Raw genomic sequence first — 25,060 nt, forward strand, 5'->3', positions numbered from 1 at the left:
AAGTCTTCACAAGAATAACTTAAAGTTTAAATGTTGCTGATTTTTACTTCGGTTATTCAAAATTAAGGATTAAGATTATTCAATTTAAGAAATTAGATTGCAATCAAGTAGTACAGTTGTTCTGATCCTAAAGTAATCTGATCGAATAATATTGATAAACGTCCTGTTACTAAGGTGTGCTAATTTAATATCAAGATTTAATGGGTAATAGGGCGGGTTCGGAAGTGAAAGGTTCAATGTTCTGAATTGTGACAGCAATATAAGTTTTCAAAATGTGGCTATCATGCAAGAGAACTAGAACATAATTAAATGAACAAGCCAGAAAAAGTAGAAACCTATCACCTGTCGTGAAGTAGTCGGCTAGAGTCGTTCGCTCATGGCTTCTCAAGTAGTGGAGACGTCGTCGGACGCAGCGCAAAAACTCAGTAGTGTAGATTGCTAAACTCGAACTGTTGCACGATTGAAGTGGACGCCGAGGAGAGATGACTGGCTGGAGATTGAAGCTGTGGAGAGGAGATGCTACTGGCGCACAGGTTGATGAAGAGCCTGCTGGGGTTTGATGTGGGGAAGGGCTTTGAAGCCTGTTGCGGCCCGCGGGTAGAGGGGATTGGGGTTGGGCCCGAAGGGGCCTGCTGCCTGATGGTCCCGAGGGCCTTTGTCTGCGGGTCAAAGAGGGGGAAGGGGGTTCCGATGGGGTGAATGGGGAAGATGCGGCCGAAGGAAGGGAGAACAGGGGAGAAGAGATGGAAAAGGAGATGGCGGGGGCAGGGGCGGTGTGCTCGGGGGAACGAGAAGGCGATGCTCGGAGGAAGCGGGCAGCGCTCGGGTGGTCTGCCTGCTGCTCGGCGGCGTCGCGGCTGGTTCGGGCGGCGCTGTGGTTGGCCGCGGGGAGGAGGCGCCTCGATCGGTGGCGTCGTGGTTCGGCAACGGCGTATGGACGTGGTCGACGCAGGAGGTGCGGCTCGGCGACAATGGGGGACGGCGTGGCGGAACGGCGCGGGCTCGGACGACGGAGGAGGGGCTCGGAGGCGATAGCGCTCGGCGACGGGGAGGCACCATGAGGGAGCGGCGGCACCTCGACGGTTCGGCGAAGACGGCGGCGGAGGACGGAGTGGCGCTATGAGGGCGGCGGCGCAGTATGCGGTTGGGGAAGATGAACAGAGGTAAGTTTTTTTGTCTTTTTTTTTCAACTTAGACCCGTTAGGATCCAGGTTATCAGGCGTGACCCGCTCCGAAAACCCATTAAGGGTCCATCACGTGCAAGTCACATGCGTAGCTTCTTTGTTTTTTTTGGATGGATCCGGGCTAACAGAGAAACGGGTAACGGGTTTGGATCTTACCCGTTAGGTTGGTTTTCTTCAACCTCCCGACGGATTCGGGAGGGCATGCTGCTCTTCGCGGCGGCGCTTGCGGGGCGGGGTGGAGGTCTTGGCGGCGGCGACGGAGCTTGCGGCGACAGGAGGCGGCCGACCACAGCAGCCACGGGCGGCGTCGACAGGCACGGGAACCCGGGGGGATATGGCTCCTCCAATGGCAGGCTCGGGCCTTCACTGGGCGGCGGCGGCGGCGAGGATGCCCGACAGTGGCTCGGCACTGCTGGCGGTGATTGGTGGCGGCGGTGGGCACGGGTGTGACGACAGGTGGGGTGGACCTGGCAAAGGTGCTTTCCCCTGTTCCATATGTGAGAATCGAGAGAAGGAAGAAAGGATTTCTTTTTTTTTGGAGGGGGGGAAGGCCTGATAAAGGAGGCGTGTGGTAGCGGGCAGTGGGAAGTCAAAGGAGAAAGACGGAGGTGGAGGCGGTGGGGTGAGGTTGTGCAGCGGGCGTGGGGTGACGATTCAAGTGGCAGCATCGGAGAAAGATGCTGTGTAGGGATTCAGGGCTTTGGCACAGGGGCAAAGCCGAGGCTCTGATACCAAGTTGATGTAGCACAACTGCGGGGAAAGAGGAGAAGAAGGAAGAACAAGAGAGGGAGACGGAAGAAGATGTTATAGGGACGCAGGAAGAATAGAAGGGGAGGAGGAGGAAGAAGAACAAGAAAGAAGCTAGGGTTTTTTCATTCCATCATCAGTTCCTCATACATTAGAGGGGTGGTCTTTATATAGACCTTACACATTGACCTAATTACATAACCCAATCAATCAGTCTAATAATAAAATAACGGACCAAATTAACTTGACTAAGACAAAAGTAAATAATGCAATAAAAGAAAATGACTCAAAAGTAAATAATGCAATAAAAGAAAATGACTCGGACTCAGATGGACCCAATCCAAGTCTGACTCAATCTGGGGGCTCAGGATCATCTGAATGAAGGGCTCTGATGTCTCCATCATGGAGGGTATGAACAAGCCACCTTTTGCTAGCCTCGGCCATAAGACTTTAGATGTCCACAAATAGCGTCCGTTGCTTCTTCATTCTTGGCCGGCAAGCTCGGTTTTGTTCTAATCACTTCGATTCCCGTACACGAGTACCTTCTCTTTTATGCTCCTGGTCTTTGTTCTTTAGCCGGCCGATCCATAGCCGTCGTAGCTGAAGACTGAAATCCTGAGCTTGTAGCCGAGACAGGAGACCAAAACTTTATGTCTGACTTCCTTTCAAACCCGCCCATCTTCCAAATCAAGAAACATAGGCTCGTTGGGAAGAAAGATGGAGTGAATGGGATCCCTCCTAGACGAAGTCGAATGTTTCCCAGTGCCAATCAACCGCTGATCTTGTATGGACGCCAAGACCTCCGAACTAAGGGTTTGGTCAGTAGAGGGGACGACTTTGCCTCCCCGGAAGAAGAATAGTGCCGCTCTCTAGCCGACTGATCCTGTTGATGAATCGCCCCAGATGACAACGTTGCAAGTGTGGGTTTCAGACGGGATATACCCCAGCTTGCTAAGAGTGGAAAGGAAGAGAGATAAATCGCCCATTTTTAGGTTCTATCGCCTCCAATCTCCGCAAGTGTTTCAAGTATAAAGGGTTTGGGCATATTGCTGCCGATAGCCCAAATCTAAACCTAATCTCTTTGGTGGAGGAAGAATCATGCACAGAAGAGGAGGAAGAAGACCAGTCAAACAAGTAGGACGAGGAAGGCCCAAGCACAGAGGAGTTAATATATCAAGGTGAAGTATGTGGAATATGACTTCTTTTTCTATTTCATCTTCTTGGACACCGCAACAAGTTGAAAGAGCTGCTGAAGTATTCAGCTTAAAGCCTGACGATGGACATAAACTGCTATGGCGATGGATTGACAATACATGTGATGAAGCATTGGCACTGTTTCCTCCAATCCCTCCTCCAGTATCTGTTGAGAGTTACAATAAACGTTCTACTGCACTCCTACATCTCTCGACCTTTGTTATAATTTCATCCTCAGCCATTGATTATATGATGATGTAGAGCCCTCAGCTAGAAGAATTCTTGACATAGACTTCTTATGTATCATTTGAATATTCAAGCAGGAGCCAAAAGCATATTCAGCATTCTTCACAAAATGATGATCTATTGTAGCATCAAAAAGATATCAATGGTGGTCTTGTTATCCCAGAAGGTACTGGTGTTCGAAGCCTTCAGTCTTTAAACTTTTAGTGACCTAGCATGGGCCCATGGGTTCAACAGGGAATGCATTCTACGCTGCTGGTAGATGTCAAAGGTAGTGATTATCTAAAGCAATAATTTCACCTCCAGCATCCTTATATATTACCTCAGTAGTTCTACAGTACCAGCCCATTATTGCAGCAGCAAATCATCCAGCAAGCATGTGAACAATGGATAATCAATCCTCAATCACAAAATATTTCACGTAACATGACACACAATGTTCTACATCAGCTACTTTCGCAACAGCATACTGCAATAGTTGTAGCCATCTCTGCCCCAACTTTCTCGCTTGCAGTCTCCCTTATTGAACTCTAGTTCTCCACATATAAGTAATCAGCTTGATACATTTCTTGGTATGCCTGACTTGAGAGATCAGGGATCTGAACCATCACAAAGGGGAAAACAGAACATGCGATTTTTTCAACGATCTTTCGATACCAGCAGCCAGAAGGGCAATAATGGTTGGCCACAGTTTAGGTCCAAGTACGTGTTAGCTGAAGAAAATAAAGCATTTTGAAAATGTAGCATGCCGCGACACTCAGCAGTGATCCTTATACACACAATTACTCTCACCAAGCTTGTTTTGCAGAAAGGTCTGCCGGTTCAAGGCTGAAGCATCATTTATGCCCGACATTTATTAGCAATCTACCCTCTTGGGCACAAGTAAAGGAGATCATGGAGCTACATGAAGAGGTACGCGATAGAATTCTTTGACAAATAGTGAAATAGCAGTGTTATGCTAACAAGCATGGGAAGCCTGTGTCTTCAAAGAAAGTGATCTTGTTTGGATGCACTTGAGGCAAGAGCAATTCTCTTTTAAGAATGTCATCTCGTCATGTAGATGGTCTTTTCAAGATTTTGAAGTGTATTAATGACAATGCTTATAATAAAATTAAACTTTTTGGAGACTATGGAGTATCTGCAACATTCAACATAGCTAACCGATCGCCTTAGTATGAAGATCAGGAAGGCCAGGAAGACCTAGATTCGATGGCGAGTCTTCTCCAACCAGGGGAGTATGATGCCGGCGCGCTTAGGGCTTGCTAGGCAAGTGGGTTTGAGCCAATACTGATGCGCGAGACTGGAATGCATGGGTCTCGGAACCCAAGCTAGTTTTGTCTCGTTTGGAAAGTTTGATGTTAGTTAATTCTAAGGAGTTTTGATTTATTTTATTTTTTTGAGAACTTTTGATGTTATTAGAAAAGTTAATTGTTAGAATTCTTCGAGTTAGAATAGGATTTGAAATCTCACATTGAAAAGTAGAAAAAATAGGTTTCTCTTGTATTACTTATAAATACGCTTTCAGGGCTCCTGTTATAATCATACTTGAGATACTTGAATTATTGATTAGTGAAAATTTTATTATGGGAATTATTATTCCCTTCTCTCTATTCTCTCTCTTTCTAGTGGATTTCTGTTTTGCGAGCTAGCATGTGAGAGTTGTATCCTTTGGGTGATAGGTTAAGGTAGTGTTTTTAACCTTGGAAGAGAGTAACCCATCATGCTCCTTTTCTAACAACCACCTGCCCGTTGTAGCACCATGTGTTGTACGTGTCGTAGTGGGATCTCTCTCGTCACAGTCGGTTGCATCAGCATGCCCTTCCTCCAAATTGTTAGCGAAATTTGACACCTTCCGGCATCAGGATCAAAGCACTGTTTCAAGATGCTGTCCTGCAGCCACAACGTCAATGAAATGTGCTTCTATGGCAATTACCACGGCTCGTGGGAACTTCTAGGCAGGAAATTTCTATCGAAAATTGGATTGCTCTACTTGTTATTATGAACAGTAGAGTTTCTTTATAGTCACACTGCATATTTAATTTATATGTTCAAATAGAGAGTGGCAACATATGTCTACAATTCCTATTATCAGAATGCTATGCATTAATAGAAATGATTTTTCTACATTCACAAAAACTATATCATCTTCTACATGCAATTGTTCAATTGCTTGCAGGAAACTCAATATGTTCCTATCACACGGGGGAGCAGAGTGGTTCTCATGATTAATGGGTAAGTACTGTTTTATGACTCTTATCTTTCTAGATTTACTTTTTGATTAGTTTTATGCCTTGGTCAACTTTTTATTTCTTTTTTTAAAAAAAAATTGGGCTACTTAGGGCAAGATTCTTTGGTGCAGCCACCATGAAACTTTACTACTACTTTGCCTAGCACCTTACAAAGTGAGACATGTTTTTACTAATATCAAGTTTTGTAATATAAATTCTTATTGCTACAAGGAGAGCATGGTCTGAGAAAAAAATAATCAGACACCCCCTCAACTTAGGGCCAGTTTTAGTATCCTTTGAGTTTAAAAGTTTCAGAGTGGTCATTCAAGTTAGTTAAGCGGTTCAATGTGGTCCTGCCATCCATATTTATTTACCTGGGCTCACAGGATTCCATCATGTGATGGTCATGTGAGATTTTTAGGACTAAAATACCTTTGTGAGGAATGGTTTAGATGGAGAGGGATGAGGAGGGACAGAGAGGAGGAGGTGGAGGTCGTGAAAGAGGAGGTGGTGGGACTGGGTGAGGCTTGGGACTTGGTTAGATGGAGAGGAGGGATAAGGACGCCATCAAGATTTTGAGAGGTGGGGGAGGAGGTGTTGGAAGAGGAGGTGATGGAAGGGGCTCGGGACTAGGTTAGAATCGTTAGATGGAGAGGAGGAGGTGATGGGAGGGGCTCGAGACCAGGTTTGATGGAGAGGAGGGATGAGGATGACTATGGGATTTAAAGAGGAGGGCGTGGTGGAAGAGGAGGTGGTGGGAGTGGATGGGGCTCGGGTAGCACCATGTTAGAGAGGAGGGGTGAGGACAGTGGAGTTTAGAGAGAAGTGTCAGAAGAGAAGGTGGTGGGAGCAAGGAGAGATGAGAAGAGGATAAGAGAGGGTATCTTTTGGTAAAGAAACCATTCTTCTAAGGGCAAAATTGTTCTTTAAAATGGCGTCTTAATGGTGTTGGATGTTGGATAGGTTTTGGGACTATATTGAACCATTTAACTAACTTCAGTGACCACTTTGAAAGTTTTTAAACTTAAGGGGAGGGAGTGTTTAAGTAATGTTCCCTTTTTATAACTAAAAAGAAATTTCAAGAGCATTAGGTGGAAACGTAGTAGCTGGAATCTTCTAACTGGGCAAGCAAATGTATAATGACAAACACTTTGTCGTAATCGACTCCCTTGACCTGCAATAATAGGTTGTCATCATTATGTTAACCAACGACAGCCATGATGTAATGATTATAACATCTAGTTACAGAAAGAGGTTACGTGACCAGTGCTTTGATAATTGTTGATAACCTATTATTGCAGTTAAAAACATAGTCATGCATAAGACTAATCAATAGCATCTCTAGTAACATCAATTTTACTGAAATCCGTACCGGTCGGCGCCCAGTATGGTTCGGTACCGGTTCGGTATCGAATCGAACTAGTAGGGCGTGCTGGTTCACGGACCGGCACGTGAGCTGGCATGCTCTATTTTTTTGCAGTTCTCAAAAAAATTAATTGATAATCGCTCTTTTCAAACTTTTTTTATGAATTTAAGTCTAAATTATTTGTTTTTTATTTTTTTAATATTTTTTAATATTTTTATGATTTTGGTTTAACCTGCATGATGCATTTTATTGCTTTAAAATGATGCAAATCATAAAATGAACAACATAAAATATTCTCAATTTAAGTAGTGACGTGAAAAATATAAAATAATACAATCAGTTATATACATTTAAAGTACAATATACATGGCGATATCTAAAATCGGGTTGAGTGGCGATGGCTTTCGTAGATATCCGAATCATAAGTATAGTTAGGAGGCACATCAATCCACTTCTCTAACCAAGTGGTGTTGTAGTCTTGTACGTTCATCCCATAAGGAACATGCGTCGGGTTATAAGCACTCGGATTTTTTGCTGAAGCTCTGGCTCCAAGACGGCTGATTATACAGCTGTGGAGGGGTCCATCCGAATATGCCGGTAACAAAATACGATCCGTGAGATGCTCCGGGCTGCAAGACGGCTGATTATACGGCTGCGTAGTAGTCATCGAAAAATGCCTTAAACGCACCATATTCATATCCATATCCGTATAGGTCATAGGCTGCATGTGGCTGTGGATAATAGAATCCAGTATACAACTTCGAACATAATACGTCTATGGATTGTACTCCATATGTGAGGTCATCTGCAGTTGTATTGTGCTCTTGAATGATCTCGAGGAGCTCGTCTCCTATATACAATCGTATCCTCGCGGGCTCTACTAGATCGTGCATCGTGGTCCCTATCCTATGTAATGTGTAAATTAGAACTCAACAGTATGTCGAAGACCACCCGACTGTCTTATAAATAGGGATCTTCTGTTCTCCACTTTCTCCATGGCCATTAGATCCATGACCACCAAAATTGTCATCATCACTGCTGCTCGAGGACTCGACACTTTTCATTGGGGGTGCAGGTGCCTTTTGTTTTTCTTTTTGGTGCTTATCCTTCGTGCCCCTCTACCTGGCCTCGCCCTTCTGACCAAGTCGATCGAGTAGTGTAGTGGCCTTGTTTGAGCATCTCTCGATAATATCTCTGAGAGAATGTTTCGGACGAGTCATGTGGTGACTGGCTCCCCTATGGTTATGGCTGATCAGTTGTATGAATGCGTGGAATATTGCGCTTAACCCATTGCCCTGCATCGACCTTAGCCTCGCGAGCTACGAAGCTGGCTGGTCGTGGAGGCGATCTGGGCTCGTCAAGCTCCGGCTCCTATTGCCTGCCCATAAGCCATTCGATCATAGGATCATCCTCATCATTAACGAAAGCATTATGGATCAGATCTGTATACTTGAGCTCCACTTTCTTCTGAATATTTTAGCCTTAACCTCAGATTGTAATGGACATATACAATGTCGTTGAGGCATTTTTGTGTCAAATAGTTTCTTTACTTGCCACTCGAGGAGACCGTCTAAGAAAGGATCCGGATAGCTACCCTCTTAAGATTTTTCGTGAACAGCTCAAAATAAATATACCATTCAGGTGCAAAAACATTGAAGAAATATAGACATAAGATAGTACTATATTAGTAACCATCTAACGCCATATGAATGTCCACCTGATGTGTAACATATCTGGATTCATACTCGTTTTACTCACGACAGTTGTTCACTGTCCAAAGCTGTCACTGCCTTCTCTAAATAATTTGGTCTATGAAAAAGAACCGTAATGTACCATGTTAGTAATAGAAAATACCAGTTAACTTACACGTCACTTAAGTTAAGTTACCTTTTCTAGATATAGGGCCGTAACTTTCGGATCAGGCTCATTTCCTGAACTCTATGTTGCACCAGTTGCACTACCAATAGTGGCGGCTCGAGAGCATTTGCCCATGCTCCCAGCCAATATCACGCTTTGGATCCTTTTTTCTTAATGGTTCCATTCCTACACCGGATCGATTAAGTACGTCAGTTTATTAATTATTTAAAATTAGCAAAATATTAATACAACGATGATAATTTTTTTTATCTTAGAAAATACATCTGATTTATCTAATATATAACCCTAATTTATTTATTTATTTATATATTTTTAATAATTTTTATTTAAAAAAATATTTATATATATCATAAATTTAAAAAATTATGATTTCTACCTTAGAAATTACTTTTGAATTATGTAATATGTACTACTAATTTTTCATAATTTTTTGTATTAAATTTATATTTTAAATTATTTTTATATGTAAAATTTTTAAATATTGATATTTTTAAAAATAATTTTAGCTCATATTCATGTAGAATCTAACAATGGATGCTACATATAATTTTTTAGGCCCTCGGGCATACATAAAAGGCTACTTATTTATCAATTTGTTCCAAATTTAGGCCTAGACTACTATGCGCATGATCACATCAAAACTTGAATGAATGGGTACCAAGTTTTTATATAGAGTAGCTTGCATGCTCCTAAATACGTTTTTGATTTTACCTTTTTTATTTTAAAAATTTTATTTTTTTAATCCAAAAATATAATTTTAATTTTTAAAAATTATATAAAATTTAAAAAATAAAATTTTTATGTCAGTGGGTACATCGTCCATAGATTTACAACATATAAAAAATCAAGCCCAAATTCAAAAAATTGGCATGATCTTATTTTATTTTGCAATATTTGATCTATTTTTTTAAGCTCCCGAAAAAGTAAGGAGATAGGAGAGAGAAAGCACACATTATTTAGTCTCGGTTCTTCCTTCTAATAGCCTGAATCGGTGTTGTTTATGAATTTTTTGGACAGAGGAAGCTCTGGCACTATGGCAACTCACCGTTGGGAAGGCCTTCTCGGGCCCTTCCAATGTTGTTGAAGGAGCTTTTAAAACCCCCAGTAGGCCACTGTGGCATGATTGCCACAACATTCGCACTGTGGCAATATACTTGACTCGGTGCGAATTTTACTAGCATCGGCGTCGAACCGGTCGGAACCATCTGGTTTCGGCTTGAAAAAGACCGGTTTCGGTCGGTCTCATTACGGTTCCGACCCGTATGGGCCAGAACCGTTTTCTATTAGCGAACCGACTTGGTTTACAACCGGGTCGGTTCGGTATTGCCTGAACTGGGTGGTTTGGCCTGGTTCGGCAGATCTTGGTCCAGCTTTTTGGATACTTGATTAATATGTTGACGCATCCTTGCATTGTTATCTTTATTCACGATTTTGTTTGAATAAGTATAATATGCACAGTGTGAAGATGCTTGTTTAAAAATATGTATTTCATTTATAAATCTACTAAACCTTGTCAAGTTATTTATATTTTCTCAAAGTTTGTTGATAAAACAATGGCATTTGAAAAGTTGAAATAAAATTTTTCATGGTAGTGATGAAATAGAGTATCAGTGCATCATGCAAACCCTTTCTATATAATAAAAATGAATCTCTTTCAATTCTCACTCCTTCATGCTTCAAGGAGTAAGGACACTCTCTAACAAGTATAAAAAGTAATAACTCATTCCTTGACCTTATCTATTGCTTATTGACTAGGTGGGCATCTTAACATCTTTGATTAACCCCATGAAAATATTGCTTGATTTAATTTGTTATAATACAGATTGGGTGCCACTCCGATAATGGAGCTGATGATTGCAGCAAGAAAGGCAGTTCCAGAGCTACAACTGGAGTATGGACTGGCTGTTGACAGAGTTTATACTGGATCTTTCATGACTTCTCTAGATATGGCTGGTCGGTTCATGCAAGAGGCTTTGGTGCACTTACATTAGTCATGCTGGCTGAATCATAAACTGTTTATGCAGGTTTCTCCATAACTGTTATGAAGGCAGAACCAGCAATTTTGCAGCGTCTGGATGCCCCAACTAAAGCTCCATACTGGCCTGTTGCTGCTGAAGGTAACAAATATCAATAAGGAAACTCTCTCTCTCTCTATATATATATCTCTATCTCTCTTTCTCTCTCTCTCTCTCTTTCTGTGTGTCTGTATGTCTGTGTATGTCTCTATGCGTACGTGTTTGTACAATGCATGGCATGTTGTTCTTTTAGATAAAGGGCTTAAATTATGCTTGGATACGCTTTGTTTTGCATGCTTTTATAGTGCTTTTAGCCCTTGCATGTTTTATTTGTGCTTTTAGCTTGGTGGTATGGTCAAGTTGTCCTAACTATCTTGATCGATATAATTTTATTTTTACAAAATCCTTGCTTTGAGATAAATGTGATTGAGACATCATAACCATAAAACATTCAGTTCTTTTGCATTAAATCATTCTACCCGCTCATACGAATTTCGAAACCTGAAATATATTAATTTGGTTTTTTGTTTTTTTGTAAGAGTTGTTGATGATTCATGTACTTTTTAACCTGTAGGTGATCGCCCACCAGCTAAAATTCCTGTTCCAGTGCCACCATCTTCTTCATCAAGGAATAATGAGGTTAGAAGTAAATCCATTTTGCACTGCTGATTTCCACATCATAGAATGAGTAACATTTTCTGTCATTGGATGGTACTTGCTTTGGTTTCTACATTTTCCTTAAGTCTTTAATTATTCGATAACAATTGTATCGAGTATTCTATAATAATTTCAGGGGAAGATACTTAACTTGATGGTGTAATGCATTAGATGCTGTTGAAGTTGTCTGATTTTGATCCCTGACATTATTAAGAAACGTAAAAGTTTTAGTTTGTCGAACTTTCCATAGACTAAATATACTGAAATTAGAAATTTCTGTAGGCTCAGACAACCTCTGGACTTTCAATCTAAATGGACCAAGGATGTTTGTCCAATTGATGAATTTTCTTGATCGGTTGTTGAAACTGAGGAACTAGTATCATGTCATGATTGGTTGTTGAAACTGAGGAACTGGTATCATGTCATGATTAGTTGTTGAGATAAACAGTTTCTAATAGCTCTTCAATTTTTTTGCTGCAAGTGCTATTAGGGTTCAAACTAGTGGAGAATAGCATGGATATTTTTTTTATAGAGCATATGAAGCAGTGCCGGCTCGAGCCTTAGGCGACCGAGGCGGTCGCCTAAGGCCCCCGGCCCAGGGAAGGCCCCCACCGCCCAGTTGTTTTTTTTTTTTTTTTATTCCAGCTCAAGGCTATCGCCTATCTGGGAGACTGGGAGGGGACTGGCTATGGCGCTATGCCTATGGGCTATCACTAGCGGAGTGGGCAGCGGGTTTGGGCGGCGGCGACGCGACGTAAAACGGTGAAAGGCTGAGGCCGACTGCGGCGACTGGCGATGGGCGACGGGCGATGGCGTGGTCGGTGGTCGAGCGGTCGAGTCGTCGACACTCGACAAGCAACGGGCAAGTGGGCAACGGCTTCTTCCTCCCCGGCTCCCCCCTTCTCTCCGACAGTCCGACTCTCCAGTCTCCCCTTCTCTGCCTTTTTAATGCCGGAACCTTCTCCGGTTCTCGGCACTCGGTCTCGGCACTCGGCAGGGCAGATCGGCTATTCGGCTTGCAAAACCCTCTCTAGCTCTCCTCGCCGACGTCCGGTCCACTGTGCGTCCGTGCAGAGTCCCGTGACTTCCGTCCTCTCCTCGGCGTCCAGCGTCCTCGCCGGCTCGCCGACTCCGTCTCCGAGTCGCCGTCCTCGGCTCCTCCGACATCCGACTCCGCGGCGAGCGACCGAGGGCCGAGGCGGTGAGGCCTCAGTCCCATCCTCTTCTCGCCGACGTCGCCGACTCGCCGTCCTCGGCCTCCCGTGAGGCTGTGACCGGCGCCGGCGGTGGCCCCGTCCTCTCGTCAGACCTCAGCTCCTCCGCCGCTCCGGCCGGCGGCCTCCTCGGGCCTCGGGGTTCCCGGTTCCCAAATCCCAAGTCCCGACGGCCGACGGACCCGACAGGCGACACCCGACCTCCTCCCAGCCCCAGGCTCCCAGTCCCACGGTCCCACCGGGCCACCTCCCGAGGTTCGGCTGTTCCCAAATCCCGGTTCCCACTGTGGCATTGTCTACAGTCCAGTGATCCCGATTCCCCAATCCCACTGAGGTGAGATTTTATTAATTATTTTTTGGTTTAATTAAATTATATTTAGTTAAGTAATTAATTTAAAATTTGTTATTTTTTGGTTCAATTGTAGATTGGTTGTGAGTCTACTGACTTCACTACTTCAGCGGTTCGGCACTATTCGGCCTCTTCTCGCTGTCGAGTTCGGAACTATTCCACCTCTTCTCGACACAATTAAGTTCGGCACTACTTGTCGGGACCCGAGTTTGTTTTTCTTGACACAATTAAATTTTATCATTTTTAACTTATTTATATTTTGATTTGTTTGTGGTGGTTTTTTAATTGCTTAGTTTGATAATATTATTTATAGATTAAAATGTCTAATAGAAAATATGACTGTGGGTATGAAAAACTCAAAAAAAAAAGAAAAATCGATAAACTCATTCAATCTCAAAAAGGAGCTCTAGATAGATTTGTTGTTACAAACAAACATAACACTACATCAAATTCAACTCAAGAATTAGCAATAGAACAGGCACCCGAAATAGAGCTAAAAAATGAGATTGCCAGTGAAACAATATCTAGTGAAGAACACAATGAAGAATCAGATGGAGATAGGATAAACAAGGAAAAAGATTGTGAAACTAGTTCTATTCCTACAAATTTATATGATCCTGGTCAATGGAAAATAATTGATACAAAATTTAGAGATCTAATAGTGGAAAGAGGTCCAATTAGGGATTATGATTTTCATTTTCCTAAGGATGAAAACAATAGACACTTTTCTACGATATATTATATTCGTAAGTTACCTAATGGTGAAAAACATGATAGAAAATGGTTAGTGTATTCGAAAGATTTGGATAGAGTATATTGTTTTTGCTGTAAATTATTTGATTCAAAGTCTAGCACGAGTCAATTAGTCAATGAAGGAAGTAGGGATTGGAAAAATCTAGGTATCAAGCTTAAAAGTCATGAAACAACTAATGAACATATCATTAGCATGAATAGGTGGATTGAGTTAGAAGTGAGATTGCTAAAAAATAATACAATTGATAAAAATCTCCAAGAACAAATAAACCAAGAGAAGGATCATTGGAAAAAAGTTCTATTTAGAATTATTGCTGTCGTAAAAAATCTTGCAAAAAATAATTTAGCATTTCGAGGAAAGAATGAAAAGATCTATCAAAGCAATAACGGAAATTTTCTAAGTTTTATTGAAACGATTGCAGAATTTGATCCAATAATGCAAGAACATATTCGACGCATTCAACATGGTGAAATTTACAATCATTATTTAGGTCATAATATTCAAAATGAATTGATTCAAATGTTAGCATCTGAAATTAAAGCTATAATACTTAAAAAGATTAAAGAAGCAAAATATTTTTCTGTAATACTTGATTGCACTCCTGATGCAAGCCATCAGGAACAAATGACCCTAGTTTTAAGATGTGTAGATACTTCAACAAGTTCAGTAAAAGTAGAAGAATATTTTTTAGAATTTTTAGAAATAGATGATACCTCTGGAAAGGGCCTTTTTAATGAACTTATAAATATAATAGAAAAACATAAACTTGAGGTTAATGATATAAGAGGACAAGGGTATGATAATGGATCTAATATGAAAGGAAAACATCAAGGTGTACAAAGAAGATTATTAGATATAAATCCTAGAGCATTTTACACACCATGTGGATGTCATAACTTGAATTTAGTATTATGTGATACTGCTAACTCGTGTCCTAAAGCTATATCTTTTTTTGGAGTGATACAACGAATTTATACCTTATTTTCTTCTTCTACAAAACGATGGAAAATTTTACAAGATAATATATCCACATTAACTCTTAAACCCTTATCACAAACACGTTGGGAAAGTCGTATTGAAAGTGTCAAAGCAATTAAAAACCAAGCTCCTAAAATAAGAGATGCTTTAGTTCAATTAGCGGAAACTAGTGAAGATCCTAAAATAAAGAGTGAAGCCACATGTTTAGCTACATATGAGATTGAAAATTTTGAATTTTTATTGGGCATGAATATTTGGTATGATATATTGTTTGCTGTTAACTCAGTTAGTAAGATTTTACAATCTGAAGACATGCATATTGATGTTGCTATAGATCAATTAAAAGGTCTTCTTTCTTATTTGAAAAGTTATAGGGAAAATGGATTCATGAATGCTTTGAATTCATCTAAAGAAATTGCAAATGAAATGGAAATAGAACCTATATTTCGTGAAAAACGTGTGATCCGTAGAAAAAAATATTTTGATGAAAATAATGATGATGAGATAACAAGATCAGCTGAAGAATCTTTTAGAATTGATTACTTTTTATATATAGTAGATCAAGCTATTTTTTCAATTCAAAATAGGTTTGAACAATTTACCGTATATGAAAATGTTTTTGGTTTTTTGTTTAATTTTAGAAAGTTAAAATCTTTGAATGAAGATGATTTGAAAAAGTGTTGTCTTAATCTTGAAAACTTTTTAAAGCATGGTGAATATTCTGATATTGATGGTATTGATCTGTTTTCAGAGTTAAAAATTTTAAAAGAATTTTTACAAACAGAAACTAGTACCCCTATTGATATTTTAAGTTTTATAAAAAAAACAGATTCTTTTCCAAATGCATGCATTGCATATAGGATATTATTAACAATACCTGTAACAGTTGCTTCTGCTGAAAGAAGTTTTTCAAAATTAAAGTTGATAAAATCTTATTTGCGATCAACTATGTCACATGAAAGATTAAATGGATTAGCTATATTATCGATTGAAAATAGTATTTTAATGGATCTTGAGTATAAAAGTTTAATTAGTAATTTTGCTTCTCAAAAAGCTAGGCGAATTATTTTTAAATAAAAATTTTAAAATATTTTTATACTTATTAAAAAAATTATTATTTAAATAATAATAAAAAAGGCCCCTTCTAATGAGTTCGCCTAAGGCCCCCAAATGTATTGGGCCGCCCCTGATATGAAGTTAACTATTCCGCTTAGGCTATCTTGCATTTCCTTCAAGATGAAAAAAAGAAAATATATGATTCTTCCTTGATGAAGGAATAATTATATCCTTTTCCTTTTTCCAGTTAGCTCACTTTATTTTTTATAGCCTATTGTTCTGTTGATTAATGGGAGGTCATCTTATCCTGTTGTAATACATTTTGGTACTGTAACCTGAGTATTTAAGTCGTTGTGTTATGATGTTCCATGGATCTACGATAAGTTTAGGTGGATCTTTTAAAAGCATTCCTTTTAGTGCTGGAACATCTCTGATTGACTAAATAAATTTATATTCGAAGTCATCTTGCTTTGTTTCATCCTCCATATCATGTATATTACACTTTTACATCTATTATCTAGTCTGTAAAAGTTACAAAAGTCTTGGTTTGGAAATTTTTAGTCACTCCTTTTATCACAGCCTAGGGCACCTTTTTGGACCAAGTATAGATAGGAAGGACCAGGAGCTTGTGGTTCAAAACTTTATGCCCTATTGCACCCTGTCAAAGTTTTCATCTTGCCCAAGATCTTGATTTCTATTGGTATCTCACAACCCTTCATACAATATATAGAAAATCTTGGCTCCGATTATCTTAGTTGATATAAACTGAAAAATCCTGAGATATGGGCTGATACAATACAAACATATCAACTGATAATTTTCAATCACCTTTGTATTTCCTCAAATAGATTTTTTAACTAAAATATTTCAAATTCAATATCTAAACCCACTTAGATGTCCGGTATCTCAAATTTTATAAAACTTGCCCTATTAGTAATGCATGTATATTGCCATACAAGTCGCAAAGTACAAATTGGTCAAAGCATGTGGAGATGTCAGATCAGGACCAGATGATGCCTAGAAGATCATAGGTATATGACAGTATAGCACTAGTATGGGGCCCAATACTGTATCGAACCGGGTGGTATAGGGCATACCATATGGTACTGACACAGTGATGGTATAGCACTAGTATGGGGCCCAATACCGAGATGGCGTACCTTGGTCCGAAGTTATTCTCATTCTGTTAAGCAATTGGAGACATGAAAAAACCCAAAATAACAGTTTACAGTTAGAGTTTGGATGGTTGGAGAACCTGGCATAAAGATAGGCAAAATAAATTTGTGGTTGAACTTGGTGCGCTGATCATCGATTTGGTCAGCAAGTGAAATGACGTCAAGGTTCGAACTCTAATGGAAACTTCTACCGGATTATGTTTTTCATATTAGCACCTAGATCTGATAATGGGCTATACAGATTCTAGAATATAAGACTATAAGAAAATTGTTAGACATGTTGTATGATATAGGATGCAGCTTGACAGGGAATATAAATGGGGCCTCCAAGGTTTTGAACCTTTCATACATGATGAATGCACCAGGAGATTGGAATATGCCATTTAGTTCTTTCTTTGCTGTGCAAACTCTTGATAAAGAAAAATACATGTGTATGTTGTTAGACATTGCATGTCTTGCACGGATGTTTGTAAGCCAAGTGAAATATTTTGGGTCATCCACAATAGAAAGCTTCCAGTTGCATAATAAGTAGTGGAACTTAATAACATATATTGCAAGTGTTGACATATCGTTGAAATGAGATAGTATTATCGCTACCATACCATTACAACAAAATATTGGCACTAGTATGGGCACTTGGATGCTGAAATGATGCAGCATAGGCGGAGGGCAGTTTTTGGAGTTGGCGGCGGGGCAGTGCCGAAGGAGGCGGAGGGGTAATGGCCTCTAGTGCACCGATTCGTAGCGTTTGCGGGGGAAAAGGCTAAGGAGCTACATGCGCCACTTTGCCATTGCCTTCCTCCTTCGGGCCAAGAAGGGGCAGGCAATTGGTGCATGAGGAGAGGGGGAGTTTTCTTTTGTTTTTTTAGGGGGCGAGGGAGAGAGAGAAGGGATGGGGAGTGGCAATGGCTAAAGGAGGAGAGAGGGGGGGGGAGAGAGAGAGAGAGAGAGAGAGAAGGGCTAGGGAGCGGCAATGGCTAAAGGAGGAGAGGGAGATTTGGGGTTTTGCCCTTGAATACCCAGCCCAATATAAACTAGGGGTGGCAAAATATGACCCGACCCGCCAACCCGACCCGCCATAAACAGGGTCGGGTTTGGCCTAAACAGGTTCGGATCATAAACAGGTTGATCCGTTTAACTTGTTTATTAATTGGGTCGGATACATATTTTAAATGTCTGACCCGTTTAACCTGTTTAACCCGTTTAATATATGGGTTGGATTGGATCAAACAGGGCCAGCCCAAGCCCCGGCCCAAAGAAAAGCAATAGCTGTTGTTTACTACCTATCTCCACAGCCCACAGGTTGCTTAGCCCATAGGTCCAGCGTGATTTAATGAGATGGGACGGGGTCAGGGCGTCAGGCCATCGCGTTGAACCCTCATCTCTCTCTTCGTCGCGTTGAACCCTCATCTCTCCCTTCGTCAGGCCGTCAGGGAACCTCCTCATCTCTCCCTTTGTCGCGTTGAACCCTCCATGGACCTGGCTCTCTCTCTCTCTCTCCGTCGAATCCCCCTCGCCTCCCACCTCTTCGGCTCTCCCTCTCTTGTCGAAAGAAATCACGAATCCCGATCGGAAAGGCGAGCGGCTCGGATAAGGCGGTGGATCGTCCGATCGGGAAGGCGAGGGGGCGTTGGATCTGAGCTGCGGAGCGGTAGAAGTGCGGCGCTCGACGGAAGCGGCGGCGCTCGATGGAGGCAGCGGTGCTCAACGGTGGTGGCTCGGTGCGGCGCTGCAACGGCGGCACAGCGACGATCACAGTAGATCTTGAGGCAGTGGTTCGACTGGTGAAGCTCCGGCGGCGACGCGGCAAGGCGGAGGCTGCGGGCGGTGCGGTGTGGCGGCTCGGGCGGTGCGGTGTGGCGAGGGAGGCCGATCAGGGAAGAAGATGAGCAATTAATATTTTTTTTTCCCTTACCCTTCTGCCTCTCTCTCTCTCTCGGTCTCTCCTCCTCTCTCTCTCTCTCTCGGTCTCTCCTCCTCCTCCTCCTCTCTCTCTCTCTCTATCTCTCTCTCTCTTGTCTCTTCCCCTCCCATCCCGCCGGCCCCCATCTTCTTTTTTTTTTCCTTAAACGGGTCTTAAACGGGTCGGATCAAGTGACCTGTTTATTAAACAGGTCGGATTCAGGTTGTAATTCCGGACCTGTTTAATAAACAGGTCGGGTTCAGGTTTATAATTTTTTGACCCGATTTGTATCTGACCCGACCTGTTTATGCCTGACCCGACCCGATTGCCACCCCTAATATAAACTAGCATTTGTGCACCATATATGAGGTTATGTGGTTTATCCAGGGATTTGATGCCCATTTTTACCCCCTTGCAGTCCATGAACTCGCGTGGGATGCCACTCAATCTCGAGTGTCAGGAATGCATGTGGGGCATACTGTTTAATGAGAAAACTAGGATAGCCCCGCATTGCAGTATTTGAATCCTTGATATATAGTGTATTTTTGTCTTTTATGTTGCTTAACAGTGACAGGCTGGTGCAAGAAATCGAGAATATGCAGATTTTTTTTTTCCCATTTATATATTTTCAAGTCCGTAAATTTCTTGCTGTGTGCACCAAAAACTTCAGTCAGGGAAATGGGAAAGTTTTGGATGAGACTCTGTTCAAAATTGAAGCAAGGTATGAAAATTACATTTGATAATGGTCTACTGAGGAAAACCATAGAGTGATATCCTCTATCTGTGGTTCAACTTTATCATATGTTAAGTAATACTGAACTCAGTCCTAAATGAAAAATGAGATGTTAAAAAGTTCATGAAATGTAGTGTGGCTCCATAAGATGTAAATGTTTTTCATATATAAGAGTAGTTGTTTTTAGGTCTCTGGAAAGTTTCTTCAGCATTCACCAAGAACTTCAGTCAGAGTGATGGCTGTGTTTTAGATGGGATACTGTGTTTGTAGTTGAAGCTTAGACTCTTGATGTCAGTGACTTGTAATCAGGAGTTTCCTTTGTGGGTGGTATTGCTTTCTCATTGAAAATGAGTTGGCAATTTCTTAAATGAAAACTGAGATGATGAGTGATTCTGTTGTTGGTGGTGAAGGTGTCTCTGCATATAATATGACTTCAGATTTTATCTTATAATATCACAAGGCAGCATTTTCTTAAAAACATATTAAATATACAAACCTGATTTTTTTTGTGTGTGACGAGGTGGGACTCATGCAGAAAGAACAAATGATCTGCTCTTGCATCAAGTGCAAATTATTTGTTGAACTCTTTAAGTGGGATGATAAGGGATTCTCAAGATTCTTAGAATTGAACTTGCAATTAGCTCTTGCAAAGAACAAAGGATCCAAAATTTGTCTTAGGAAGATCAAGTGATCAACAATTAAAATTCATCTCTCTCTCTCTCTCTCTCTCTCTCTCTCATTCACTCACACAGACACAGAGACACATAGTTTCAGGATTGTAATGGTAGCCAAGAAATGCCTACTTATAAAATTAATAAATTTTTTTGATTAGGATGAAGATTATGAAACTGAAACTTTGTTTTTTATTGTTCTTGTATACCGCTGATGTGACTACTTTGTTTGATAAGTAACCTTAACCTTTTCTTTCATTACTAGAAAACTTTTCCGCATCAAGGTATATTTGTGTTATGCATATTATGGTCATATTATCCATTTCATGTTGCTCAGACAGCTCCTTTTTGGTTATACCTACTTATCTATTCTTCGGCAGGCATTCACTCGACCACAAGAGCTAAATGAACAAGGCTGCATACTGGAGGCTGCTATTCAAGCAGCTGCAAATGAAATCATCAATCTTCGGGACGAGTTAAATGAGTGGGATAGTAAAGTGGGTGATGGTGATTGTGGAACTACTGTGAGTTCATTTCTCAAATCACATCACTGAAGTTCATATAACTATGGTTCGTCTCTTATCGCTCGTGATTATGCTATGTATGTCTTTTACAGATGTATAGAGGTGCTACAGCTGTTCTTGAAGACATGAAGAAATGGTAAAGATCACTTCTAATTAATTTTCATATGAACAGTAGGGTTTTACCAAATTTCATTTTATGCATGCACTCATGTCTGGTGCAATACATGTGCTTCGTTCTGTTGATTTCAAAGCCCTGTCACAACCACGACACAAATTTCATGGTGTTGTCTCTTTTTTCCCGCAAACTTGTTTTGATGTCAAGTTCTGATGATAATATGTTAATTCTTGAGCCATCCATTGTTTAGTTTTGGAAGATTTAACTTTATCATATGATACTAACTTTTCATTCCAATTGTAGATTTAACTTCAGCATCTACTTCTGGAAGATTTATACTTGAACTAGCATATGATGCATTTAGATGGCTTCCCGAACTGTTAGGTGAGAAAACACATACAGCCAGAGGAAGGCAAGCCTAGGAGGATAATCCTAGCCATTGACATTCTGAGTTAAATATAAGTTGGATAAGCAGCATGACTTTTGAGCTGGTAATTCTGTTTTCTGAAAATTTTATGATAAGCGAAGATTCAGATATCAATTTTAACCACTGTACGAACAAAGCTGAGGACATCAGTCTCCAGCCGCCTAACCTGTTGGCTGAGTTACCATTTTTTAATGAATATCTTTCTCAATCAAGTCTGAGTATTACATCAAATATATGGATATCTGTCTTGCAGTCAAGCTATTGATCTTAATCAATCGGGTTTTTTTTTTAAAATTGGTGTCATCAGCAGAAAGAGCACATTATAAAGGTTCATGCTTTAATAAGCATTTGTAATTCCTACTTGAGACAGTAATGTGAAACCCACTTATTTATGATGGTGATTTGGTTGTAAAAATGATTTAATTTCTAGATTATCTAATAACTCCGACGGAGTTTTCAATCTTCTTTTGATCACTAAGCAGAGGTTTCTGCTTTGCAGTTACCCTCTGAATGATGCTGCGGAAACTGTAAATGAGATTGGGGCCTCAATCCGAAGGGTGATGGGTGGAACTAGTGGGATTTTGTACTTCATCCATCTTATCTCCTTTTCAGTCTTACCTTGAAATATAGGCTTACTATTAGCCCCAGTAATTTATGATGTCGAAATAAATAATTTTGCGGTTTCCTGCTTGTTTCATCAGCATCATGATTTCAATATTCTTGTAGGAGTAATGCTTTGATTTATGGGTCAACAGATATGACATATTCTGCAAGGCTGCATACACAAGCTTGAAGGGAAGCCCAATTGTCACATCAAAACAATGTATGGTGATGCTCTTTGTTTATACTTATGATGGGAATCATGGGAAATATTCTTCTTTGTAACTGGTTGGAATTGTCATCCTTCCTTTCATTCTAGGGGCCAGTGCTCTGGAGGCATCAATTGCCGCAGTCAGCAAATATGGTGGTGCCAGTGCAGGCTACCGCACAATGTTGGATGCTCTAATTCCAGCATTAACAGTTCTAAAGGAGGTAAGCAAAAGTTCGCTTCAACCCCCCCTCCTCTTTTTTTCCCTAGCTTTCTTCTCTAACATAAGTAATGCTTTTTTTTCTTTTTCATGAACAGAAGCTGGATGCAGGGGATGATCCATTGACAGCTTTTCTCCTGTCATCTGAAGCAGCTATGAATGGGGCAGAGTCAACAAAAGACATGCATGCACAAGTAATTCAAGTTTCTTTATGTTTTTGGATTTTGTTGAATTTTATGCATGACTAACGTGCATCATGAACGAACATCAGTATGCACTGAATACACCAGCAAACTTGACCTCTGCTAGCATCTATCAAGACTCTTTATGACAAGGCCCATATACTTGTACAGAAAAAAAGGGTCCATATTCTCGTTGAATTTTGATCCCATGCTTTTAGTCATTTGGCCATTGCATTTAATAATGAGGTGAGAACTATGATTTTGGTGCACCACATGAAGCATCCATCAAAGTTTAAAGATCATTTCATCAAAAGCATCACTCAAAGATAACAATGGTTTATGAAATTAGTTCTTCATGTGGCAGTCTACAAACTCACAGTGCTTGCTATGAATTATATGAGCATCCGCAAGCATTTCATCTTACATGTTAACTGCAGGCTGGTCGATCCACTTACGTAGCTGCTGATCTTCAAGCTTTGGTTCCTGACCCTGGAGCAATGGCTGCAGCAACATGGTATACAGCAGCAGCGCTTGCTGTCAAGGATAAATTGCAGCCGTCACCGAGCTAACAGTAACTACGGGCATTACTTCAGAATATCAATATCATACCTTACAGTGCGGTTCTTCACAAATTTTCCATTTTCAGATCATTTGTTTTCCGCTTGTGCATGCATGAGCTGAGAAAGCTGAGTTTTTGTCTTGTCCGGTGGCTGGCTAGTGTAATATACTGTGAGATGCCATTATGATAGTCCAATATGATAATAAAGATTTAAATTTGGGGTTTGCAATTAAATATATTGTTGTTAGGATCCTGTTAAAACTATGATACTGTTGTATTTTTTTTCCCTGGTGGGATTTTTTATTCTTTTGAGAACTAAGATAACCTTTAAGACTTGGCCAATTGCATTGGTCCTTGGTGATAACCTTGAAGACTATGCCAACTCAGCCGGATTGGGATCGTTTCGATTATCGACTTGGACTGGACTTGGAAGGGCTTGTACGGTGGTCATGTTTAGATTAAGGCTTGTTGTTGCACGTGAGACAGCATCTTGTGGGTTCTATTCACATGGCAGATGTGCGTTTGTAATTGGAGGACAGGTTCTCTCTGGTCCAAGTTGGGAATGGAGAGGATTCGAATCTGTTGGGACTTTCTTTGATGGTTGCGGAAATGATGATGGAACCAGCGAGCATCCAAGTCTGTTGGCACCTTTGAACGTAGGTGGTTGTGATTGGAAGACAGGCTCTCTCTCTCTCTCTCTCTCTAGTCCAAGTCGGGATTGGAGCGGACTCAAATCTGTTGGCACCCTTTTCTCTTGTAGTGATTGAGGTCTAATCATCTACGGTCCTGGTATGGTGATTGGAAGACATCCTTTTTCACTCCAAGTCAGGACTGGGTAGCATCCAAATATATCGGTAACCTCGGTATAGTAGTAAAACAATATCTTATATTTGCCAAGTTTAGCCAAATAAGATTTTATTTAAAATTGTTGTTGGTAATAGAGCTTTTAAAAGCTTTTGGAAATAAAACTTCTGGGAAAAGCTTTTATAAAAAATTATTTGCTGTTTGGTAACTACATTTGTAAAGTGCCATGAAGTTTTAACATATCTCTGGTAATCAAAATAAAAAAATATTTTTAGTATAATAAAATGACAATAAAGTATATTGCATAGTATTGTATAGTGAAGTATAATACAATATAATATTACATATTATTATATATTAAAAATTATTATTTTGTATAATATTATTATAATATAGCGCAATAGAATATTGAATACTATAGTATAGTAATATAACATAGTATGATATGATATAGTAATAAATTATTAATAATACTATATTACTATAATAAATATAATATTATTATAATTATAACATAATATATAATATAATAATATTGTAACATAACATAATAATATAATATAATATAATATAATGGATTAGAATCTAATCAAATAATAGATTATATTATATTATTATTAAATATTATATTATATTATTATGTTATGTTATAATTATTATATTATAATCTAATCAAATAATCTAACCATATAATATAATATAATATAATATAATCTCATATATTATCTTTTATATTTTCAATTGCATATTATAATATTATTAGTATAATCATATCTTATATTATCATAATATAACTATTATTATTATCATTATTATTATTATTATTATTATTATTATTATGATGATGATGATGATGATGATGATATAAAATTATGATCATAATATTATGTTATATTATGCTTATAATAAAATATAACAATATATTATCTTATAATTAATAATTACCACAATAATATAACATATTATACTATTATAATATGTATATATATATACACGTATGTATATGCACATTTATACATATATATTTATACGTATGTATATGCATATATATACATATATATTTATACGTATATGTT

The 25,060-nt window shown here is 39.8% G+C and overlaps 1 protein-coding gene across 1 annotated transcript in view; it reads left to right on the forward strand.

The window, feature by feature from the left end:
- LOC103713200 (putative 3,4-dihydroxy-2-butanone kinase) overlaps positions 1 to 23,444 on the forward strand; it is a 43,811-nt gene extending 20,367 nt beyond the window's left edge. The window contains exons 10-20 of the mRNA XM_008800034.3: positions 5,545 to 5,600; positions 10,663 to 10,793; positions 10,865 to 10,957; positions 11,430 to 11,494; positions 20,726 to 20,869; positions 20,962 to 21,005; positions 21,911 to 21,994; positions 22,167 to 22,234; positions 22,331 to 22,443; positions 22,538 to 22,633; positions 23,059 to 23,444. Coding sequence (XP_008798256.2) covers positions 5,545 to 5,600; positions 10,663 to 10,793; positions 10,865 to 10,957; positions 11,430 to 11,494; positions 20,726 to 20,869; positions 20,962 to 21,005; positions 21,911 to 21,994; positions 22,167 to 22,234; positions 22,331 to 22,443; positions 22,538 to 22,633; positions 23,059 to 23,190 — 1,026 coding nt within the window. The 3' untranslated portion in view covers positions 23,191 to 23,444. The remainder of the gene's footprint in view (positions 1 to 5,544; positions 5,601 to 10,662; positions 10,794 to 10,864; positions 10,958 to 11,429; positions 11,495 to 20,725; positions 20,870 to 20,961; positions 21,006 to 21,910; positions 21,995 to 22,166; positions 22,235 to 22,330; positions 22,444 to 22,537; positions 22,634 to 23,058) is intronic.
- Positions 23,445 to 25,060: the final 1,616 nt, after the last annotated feature.

Source organism: Phoenix dactylifera, chromosome 6 (assembly GCF_009389715.1).
Source record: "Phoenix dactylifera cultivar Barhee BC4 chromosome 6, palm_55x_up_171113_PBpolish2nd_filt_p, whole genome shotgun sequence".
Lineage (NCBI taxonomy): Eukaryota > Viridiplantae > Streptophyta > Magnoliopsida > Arecales > Arecaceae > Phoenix > Phoenix dactylifera.